The 9831-nt window shown below is 43.3% G+C and overlaps 1 protein-coding gene across 1 annotated transcript; it reads right to left on the bottom strand.

Annotated features, from left to right (window-relative positions):
* Nucleotides 1-623: 623 nt before the first annotated feature.
* LOC138033616 (uncharacterized) lies at nt 624-8364 on the bottom strand. Its single transcript, XM_068881409.1, has 4 exons — nt 8006-8364; nt 5491-6555; nt 3165-3443; nt 624-1689 (listed from the first exon to the last, which is right to left on the bottom strand). Exons 1-4 carry the CDS (start codon nt 8307-8309, stop codon nt 1220-1222), a joined length of 2118 nt encoding a protein of 705 aa, XP_068737510.1. The 5' UTR covers nt 8310-8364; the 3' UTR covers nt 624-1219.
* Between the last annotated feature and the right edge of the window lie 1467 nt (nt 8365-9831).

Below are 9831 nucleotides of genomic sequence, written 5' to 3'. Positions count from 1 at the left end.
AGCACTCGGCAAAGTCCCTTTTTGATTTGTGGCTGTTTTTGCTTAGGTGGCCTCATACACCACAAGCCTTTTTAGAGACATCACCGCCAAGCCGGCCACTTCTGCTGGAGAGAACAGGACAGCCACAACACCGGGGACTTTATCCCCTACTCTTCTCGAATAGTGCTTGGGTTCTTTAACGTCCCACAGGGAACTCATTAACATAGAAGATATTTGTGATACGGGACCTACGGTTTACAGTCCTTATCCGAGAAGACTTGAAAGTCTAACCATTTGCAGATGAAATTACAAAGGCGGCAATTTCTCCTCAGTTATTTTAAGATCCTGAGTGTTGATCCGGCTGGGGTTCGAACCCGCGACCTCCCGCGTGACAGCCCGACGCTCAACCAACTGAGCCACCGGTGCGCGGTACGGTACGCGGTACATTTGGGCGTGTGCAGGCTGCGCCGGGGATGGTTTGAGTTCCTTGCATTTCCCTCCCACTATACGTAGTTGTGTTAATAGTACTTCCCTTAAAGTAGTTTTGCCTTACCATTGCCTGAAATAACTTACGATTTCGTTAGATGGTCTGTGAGGTTGTTAGTAAACGCCTATGGACTTAACGGGTGACGAGAATCGGCCAATTCACATTGTTGACAATTATTTATTTCCTTTTTTTCGCATTTAGACTTATTTCATATCACACGTTAAGAAAAAAAAAGTGTTTTATGAAACTCTAAGGTCCTCGAGATATCTCTTGCTTCGCCAGTTCCTTTGCAAGGAATCATTCTTGCTGCTTGGAAATGAGCAGATCAGTGTGGTTATTTTGTCACTTCGATTACAGTTATACATGGTTTTCTACTTAGCTAAACGCTTGTTCGGAAAAGCCGTCTTTGTTAGGCCTTCAGGTAGAAACATTACTCTCTGGTGTCAGAAAAAAAAATTATTACAATATAACAATTATATAATATTTATCTAATATTTTATTGTAGACTTCGGCGTAGAAATGCAGTGCTCGCCAGCTCGATATTTTCGCCCTTCGCGGTTTGGATCTTCCATTTTATATTTTCTCTTGCTTCACCATTCGGGAAACAAAACACATATGTCATCGAAATAACGCTTTGTTTATACAGCTAAAAATACGTTTTTATTGGACTCATGTAAAAAGAAATCTGGATCCAAGCAAGCACTTCATTCTCAAAACTGCATTTTTCATCTCGTCTGCCGACTGGAGATTGTGTTAACACTGTGATGAACGGAAAATCCATGCTGGGATCTGGCCCCTAGATCTCTCGGAACCGTTTGTGTCTCTTGACGATGTTGCTGCAAAGGTAACTGTAACTCCTGAACAAGAGGCGCTGGCCACTCCGTCGGTATGGGCAAATGATGTTAATCTTGTTGTGATTTTCGATGTAGCAGTGTATGTTACACCTGCATGAATTGAAATCCCATGGGATAAAAGGACCTCAAACGTTTTGACACTTGAACTGGTAGGATAGGACCCAGTCTCCTCGGACAGCAAGGTACTGCCACGGTACAAACGAATGGTGACCTGGAAAGTAGTTGAACCGCTGCTCACTCCCCACAAGCGATACCCTTGTAAAATCACGTCTCCATTGGTTTGGAAATCAATGGCGTCGACTCTACCAGGGCTGTGTGTCCATCCGCGGCTCGCAATTTTGGATCTGCTGCGCCAGCAGTCACAATTAACTACACAAGAAAATTGAAGATTCAGTTGAAAGAAGCAGCAAGAAAGAAATGGATTGACAGTTTAATATCAGGCTACAAACGCCAGCCAAAATAAATTGATAAACTGAGAGATGACATTGACTTGAGAATTGAATAACAAAAGAAAATCAAAGTATATAGAGAAAAAATGAAAGAAATTAGTTAGTTCGATGACTCCAGAAATCAGTCAAGTCCAGTAGTCGTCAGATATCAAAATTCGACGAAGTAAAAGCGTTGGGGTGAGAGAAGTCCTGAGAAGAACTGTTTTTAGTGACACTGATTGACGTTTGAACAACCTGACTGAAGTCATCATCAGCGTCAACCTGAGAGCAAGTCGTTTGTATGGTGCCGGTTCAGAGAAGGTTATTTTGAGTGCGACTATGAGACTAGACAGAGAAATACAATTGAGATTTACATTAAAAAATAGAGCAAGAAAGAAGTGTGTTGATGGCCTAATATGAGTTTCCGCTTCCTTCTATTCACCTTTTGAGCTTCGAATTGCAACAGACAATTATTGAATAATAAGAGACTGAGAGTTGGTATTTTCATCTGCCTGGTGATAAGCTACCTCTCCACGCACTCTACGAATCTTTTAAGCGTAAATTGGAACAACGATAGTCTATCTATTATTGCTGTGTTATCTTACGGAAAATATAAGAACCTACTAGCGTAGATTAAGAACCTATAGCCTCTGATTTGCCATTTAACGACCAAAAACAAAAATGAAAAATACGAGAACTTGACAATTTCTGGCCCGGCAATGCAAAGCTGAGAAAAACAAAATTCTGATATGAAAGAACCTGACCATCTAAATTAAGTGATGTTCAAAATATGGGACAATAACACGTGAATACCATTGAAACCTCTCGTTATTTGCTCGGGAGGCAAATAACGAGCGGCGAAGCCGCGCGGAGAATGGGAAGGGACGCTGTGAATTTCATCCCCAAACTTCCCGTGCGTCGCCATCTTGAATAATTATACCGCGTAATAGTAACACGTCACAGTTATCCATTAACGGGGGCTCCCCGGAAATTTAACATGAAGATAAGCGAATCACAAATTTCTTTTTCCTTACACAAATGGTATGATTTCTGATACAAAATCTTTGAAAAATATTTCTAAGCAATGTTTAACGTAGACGTTTTATTCTCCGGTTTTAAACAATCTTTTTGGAGTACAGAAAGCTCGAAGCAGAGTACTGAACTGCAAAGTGAAACGAAAACTAAAGTTTGAAGCCAATAAATTCGCCTGTCACCTCACTTCATATGGTTGATGTATAGGCTTCTATTTCGGTAAATTTAAGCGTGAAATACATCTTCTGTACTGACCTAAACCAGTAATTCTGCTTTTTCGTTTAGTAAGTTTATCAGCCTACCATCTGTTCCCTTAACCTAATCCCTGTCCTTACTTTCGATCCTCTTCACCTACAATTTGTTCTTCACAATTAAAGTACATACCTGGAGGAGCTCGTTGAACTGCTAAAGTCATTCTGGCTTTCTTTGTTCCCATGCCGTTTGTTGCTACGCATTCATACGATCCACTATCTCCAGGGCTCAAGGACCTTATGGTGAGACGTCCTCCATTGATTTCCGTTCTTCCAACAGGCAGAGGCATTCCTAATCTCTTCCAGCTCATTTTGGGTGTTGGATAACCTTTGGCTTCGCAGCTCTCTTGATAATCCGAGTATTGCTTAGGTCTCGCGAGAGATGAAGGCACTTTTGTAAACACAGGAAGACCTGCAAAGATTGCCAATCATGAAGTTAAGAGAGCAATTAGTGCAAGGCACTTGGTCAGAGTACGATATTCAGCTTATCATATGGCAAGCAATTCTCAAGCTAAATGAAGGAATCTGATTGGTTGGTTTTTGGTCGGGATTTTACAGTACGGACGGCATTGCTATGAAAACGGTCCGTGTCCGTTTTTTTTTCTCTCTTCCAGGAAATTCGAGTTGAGCAAAACACTTTTTTTTTTAAATGAAGAATTCATTTTTTTTTTCAATCACATACAATTTTAGCAAGCGGAACTTAATTTGACACGTAAAACTGAGGTTACCGTTCAAAGTTCGCTGATGGAAGACGAAAATTACAACCATTTTAGCAAGCGGAAAAGTGTCCGATAAGAAACGATGTCATATAATAAACAACTCAATAACCTCACTTGCACAGGACCGTACTGGGGAATATAATCGGGAGTTAAAGCATGGGACGTTTTTGAGCCGTAGACGGCAACCGGAAGTGAGCTGTTTTCCCTTTTAGTTTGTCTTGCCACCACCACCTTTATACTGCTAAGTCTCTTTCCTCCATTAGAGATGATTGGGTTGAAAATCTGGGAGACAATACTGTCCTGGCATGCAAAATGGTTATTTCCGTCCCCGGCTCAAAAACGTCCCGTGTTTAAACTCCCTAATAGTGGCCCTCTGTCGTTTTTGTACGGACCTCGCTGCGTTCGGGCCAATATTCTCCTCGCGCTCGGTTAAGGTTTGAGTTTGAGTGAAGCTCCAGCACTTGGCAAAGTTGCCTGACACACTTGAGGCCTCCTTCACACAGAAGCCCTTCAAGCTGATCCCGCCGACCACATACTGCAAAGGTCTGACCACAACACTGGGAACTCTGTGCCCTACTCTTTTCGAATAGTGTGTGGGATCTGAACAAGTGCTGTGAGACGGGACCTCCGGCTTATCGTCTTTATCCGAGAAGACTAGAAAGTCTAACCGTTTGCAGATGTAGTTACAAAGGCAGCACTTTCTCCTCAGTTATTTAAAGACCCTGAGAGTTGGTCCGGCCGGGATATATAAGAGGTTAATAAGCTTTGTGACAATTGTCTTGACTCAGCTAGTCAAGAGAAGTCCTTGTGAGGAAAACGAATTGGGCTTACGGCTTCACGGCACCTACATTTGACACTGTGAAAACCAGAGGTCACGTGTTCCTGAATATGCGCCACGATTCTTTGTGTTCCGAGTGAAGACTTCGGCAGATAGAAGGCCAAAATGGCGGGGGAATTTTCAATAACTCATTGAGAACTCGCGATGCATCTAAATTGTATACCTTTTACGATACGTTACTAACATGAGGGGAAGGTTCATAAGTAATTAAAAAACAAAAATTATAGCACCATGGGCACTAAAAATATTAACGCCAACAATGAATGCGGAACAGTTGTGACGTAAAATGACCCAGGCACGTCACAGTTCCACTCTCACGTAATAAAAAGTCTCAAGTGTATTTAGCCCTGAGGTACTAAATGGGTACACTGTACAGCCCAAATCAAATCAACACATATCAAATCATAGATTGGTTTTTGAGGAGAGAGGAAAAATGGTATCCTCAGGGAAAACCCTCTCGAAGCAGAGTAAAGAACCAACAAACTCAACCTACATATGACGCCGAATCTGGGAATCGAACCTTGGCCACATTGGTGGGAGGCGAGTGCTCTTACCACTGCGCCATGCGCCTGCTCTCTAACTTCTGCAGCGCCCCCAGGGAAAACGGAAAAACATGATTGCTTTAGTTGTAGAAGATTTCTACCAGAGGACCACAAATTTACAATCACGAGTAAGGTGATCTGGGCTGGTTTTGGGATCCCCTCATATAGCACTCAACAGCGGATCAGATCGCTCCACTAAGACATAAAGTGAAAGCTCTTTTTAATGGCGCCTGATAAGTCGTAGATAAATATTTGAAACAAATGCATTTATTTACTTTGTTGTGTGAGATTAGTCGATTTTTGGCATTTGGAGTTCTCGTGCAAAACCATGTATCTTGGGAAGTTTTGGTTGGGGCTTACCTGCAACATTTAATGTGCTTGTGCTATTTGACGACCCAAGAATATTAGTCGCCACACAGGTGTACTGTCCAGCATCGTCGTAATTCAAATTCTTAACGGTCAGTTCCCCTTCTTTAATTGAATACTTTGCTCCTGGAACAAGTTTCTTTCCACTGAATAGCCACTCTACTGAGGGACGAGGGTTTCCCCGAACCGTACAGTAAAAAGCCGTATTGCTTTCTTCATCCTGAGTGTGTCGAGTCGGTGACAACACCACCTGAGGGGTCGACGCCGATCGTCCAGGTATACCAGGAGGTCCCGGTATGCCTTTTGACCCTGGTGTCCCCGTGTCTCCTTTCTCTCCTCTTGGTCCCCGGGGTCCCGTTATTCCTCTTCTTCCTGGCGGTCCCGTCATGCCTTTTGGTCCTGGTGTCCCCGTGTCTCCTTTCTCTCCTCTTGGTCCCCGGGGTCCCGTTATTCCTCTTCTTCCTGGCGGTCCCGTCATGCCTTTTGGTCCTGGTGTCCCCGGTGTCCCCGGCGTCCCCGTGTCTCCTTTCTCCCCTCTTGGTCCCCGGGGTCCCGTTATTCCTTTTCTTCCTGGCGGTCCCGTCATGCCTTTTGGTCCTGGTGTCCCCGGTGTCCCCGGCGTCCCCGTGTCTCCTTTCTCCCCTCTTGGTCCCCGGGGTCCCGTTATTCCTTTTCTTCCTGGCGGTCCCGTCATGCCTTTTGACCCTGGTGTTCCTGAGTTCCCTTTCTTTCCTTTTGGTCCGAGAGGTCCGGCCATTCCTGATTTTCCAGCCTCGCCCGGAGGTCCCATAACCCCTTGTGGTCCCTTTCTTCCCCTGTTTCCTTGAGGTCCCCTCCTGCCCCGGGCGCCTTTTGATCCCGTCAGACCGGGTGGTCCCGGGGGCCCCGCAGGGCAAACTTTTTCGCTTGCTTTGCAATACTTGCTACTAACCAGTTGTTGAAATTGTTTCACAATTTCTTGGCGCACCTCGAAAAGAGTGATTTTTTGGGATGAGTTATTTGTAACCTGTCTCCGATTTCTTGCTCGGATCATGGTTGGTAGATCTGTAGATACAACAGCTACAACAAAGAACGTGCGTGAAAAGTAAGACTTGAAAAAGAAACGGATAACGTAAAAATTTGACTAATATATAAACCATTTTGAAATTGCAGGCTCGTAGCCAGGGACAGGTGCAAAGGATGCTTTTGCTATCACCCTCCCCCTCTGTTGGCCTCAATGGTAGATTTAGTGATAAAAGGTGCAGCCGTATTGAACTGAAAAAAATCTGATAATGACAGTCCGTGCATTTACTTGCAAAGTGATGAGCTTATCCAAGTGCACTGCAGTATCTCGAGATATTGAATTCAGGGCTTTCGTTTGAGGCCGGAGACCGGACGTTTCGTCCACTCGTTTCCCATTCCATGTCCGGTACTTTGATGCCAATATTTGAGGGGTTTTTTATTTTTTTATTTTTACAACTTTTTTTGTACTTACTTTTAAAAGAGAATTTGAGTGAACTCCTGCCTTGCCTGAGAAACTGATTCTTAGGTTCCAGAAACACTGGAAACAGCGTTTCTTAGTGTTCTATTTTAAAAAATCTTTCCCCCTAGACCCCCCTAGGTAGCTCGCTCCTTCAGCGCTCGCAAGGCGCCTTCCGGCTTCAAAAAATATCACGTCCGGTGCTTTCAGAAATATATGCGCTACTTTAATTTTTTTTTCGAAAACCCTGATTGATACTGCAATTTTTCAACTCTAAGCAAAAATGTATTACCTTGAGTTCTCCATAACGCATGCTTGAAAGGATGTAATTCGGCGACCAGACAATAACACAGCATTACTATATGACATGTCTTTTTTTTTTTGTTGGCTGTGAGACAATTGGGCTTGCACACACGATAGATAATAGATAACGACATTGCTATGTTCTGTGTTGTCGTCAATAGGAGTCGAAGAGAGCAGGGAAATTGGAGGAAAAGGGCTACAGCTAAATCAGTTGCATGTGTATGTGGATGCATAGCTTTGTAAAATGCCTCGTCAAGAGATGTCAAACAATCACAGTGACGTCCTCGAAGGCGAGCAAAGCAATGCCGCAAATGCAAGCAAATCCAGCAAAAGCTAAATTTTGCGGGCAACTAAAACTTTGGAGAAACCAGCCGGGATTTACTGATCAAGGCAAATCTATCAAAACAACTAGCCGGCAATAATGATATTTTTGTCCTGAACAACCTCGCTAACACAAATCCCCGAAAATCTGCAACCCGAGCTTCAGTGCGATATCCCGACCCCACCCCACACAGCCTACAGGGAAGCGTCTGAATTCGACAAGAACAAAGACAAATTGACCCAAATTTTCGATGTGAATTACTTATCTATCCCTCGAATAGGCCTTACAAACCGCAAACGTCTGTTGTAGCTCATATGCTTCGTACATACGAAGCACATTCACCCATCATAACGAATTTGTACAACAAGGAATTTATACAACAATTATGTACAAAATCTTCTTATCACACAGACATATACACTTACCCAAGGGATAATGGAGCCTCTTCGAAACATTTTGTTGAACCTTTGTTGCAAAAAACACTTGAGAGTCTCCCAGCGATTTAAAAATCTTTTCCTGATAATGTGCCTTTGAAAAGCCATTCATTTTGCGAAACATCTGTGGCAGCGTCGTTTCTAAGACCAATAACCGTTCGTTTGTTGCCTCATTCTTAAGCCAGAGAATTCCACACATGAAAATCGAGATTACAGAAATATACGACGGTCTAATGGACGGAAAAGAGTCTTTGATTCGATTTGATTTTGAGGAACTCGATGCGGAATCAGCCATTTCTAGAGCCTTCCTGTTTCTTCGTTTGGGAAGACGAATGCCTGGGAAACTTGCCAATAAAACTTGATTCCCCTCTTAAGATTCATTGATCACTGAGTAGGTCAAGACCCTTACAAGATATTTGTCGGAATAAAATCACACAACTCGCTCCCTTGGGAGGTAACTTTCATGAATCTCTCAGTAGTGTGTGTATCTCAATGTGATTTCCGGTCTTGAGAAGCTGCGAGCCAGCGACCCATTTCAAATGGATGTGTCCAAAACGAAAGACCAGTGGGTCTTCGTTTTAGACCAGTGAATCTTCGGCCTTCGATCTTCGTTTTTGGGTCTTCGTTTTCGACACATCCCTGATAAACGGTAAAACTTCATAGAACTTTATTTTCATACGATAATGTTTAAAGCTGAGTAGCTAGTGGGGTCGTGCACAAATGAAATCAAATCAAATTAATACATATCAAATCATATTGGTTTTAGAGGAGAGGGGAAAACAGAGTACCCGCATGGCTCGCACATTGTACAACCTCGTGATTTCGGTTTCTGCGGTTTACTTTTCATTTCTGCAGCTAGTCTTCTTCCCGTTGCAGTTACTGAACAAATAGAAAAATATTTAATTCTCCTGCTTGTATCGTTGAAACTTCGAATTTACAATGCTGAAATCCATATTTTGTGGTTTGTCGGTTTATAATGAAGAGGAAACAGGCTCCGCACAACTTTAGGCACAAGGCCAAGAAGTCAGAATTATGAAATATTGTTCCTTTAGAAACCGTTCTTTTATGAGTACCTCACAGCGGTGCTCGTGTCCACAAGCGCGAGGGAAAATCCAATTAACGTGATGGAGAACTTCCCCTGTCAACACGAACATAAAGCCCTGATTCGGCGATGATTGGTATAATTGACGAGTTTCTGCTCTCCGCATTCCAGGGCCTTGACGTTCAGAAACAACAATATGGTTTCGAAATATTTTTTTGTCAAAAGCCACAAAATCGTGGCAGCTCCAGTGTCAAGGATTTCAATGCTATTCATCTGATGCTCAGCTATGCTGTGGGACCACATCGCCCGCCACATCGCCAGTAACATGACGATTCTGAATACAAGGGAGATACGGGCCCGCCGGGACCAATGGGTCCCCCTGGACAATATGAATCCGCGCTATTGTCTGCCCCAGAAGTCTCCCTTACAGCAGTGAAACTAATTGAAGACGCTGAAATGAGGCGTTAAGTTTGCAATATAAATTAAAGTACGAATGAAATGTGAAAGCGTCTCAACACTATTGTCGTAGATTGCAGCTCGATCCTCGAAGGACTTATAAGTTCTTCATTTCAATCCCACTCCACTCAACACATTGCATGACTTCTTTTAGTTCAGGAATCAAGCTTGGTCAATCCGAAGGTAACTATGACAATCAAGGATGTTGTGAGCGAAAATGTAGCCTTGCAGAAGACCATATCTAGGACCGTGCAAGTGTAACGGTCAAAAGCATTAAAGACAGCTCGTCTGCAATTAGTTTTTGGTTGCGGATCCCCGA

Source organism: Montipora capricornis, chromosome 14 (genome assembly GCF_036669925.1).
Source record: "Montipora capricornis isolate CH-2021 chromosome 14, ASM3666992v2, whole genome shotgun sequence".
Taxonomy (NCBI): domain Eukaryota; kingdom Metazoa; phylum Cnidaria; class Anthozoa; order Scleractinia; family Acroporidae; genus Montipora; species Montipora capricornis.
This window is presented reverse-complemented; position numbering and strand designations above follow the sequence as displayed.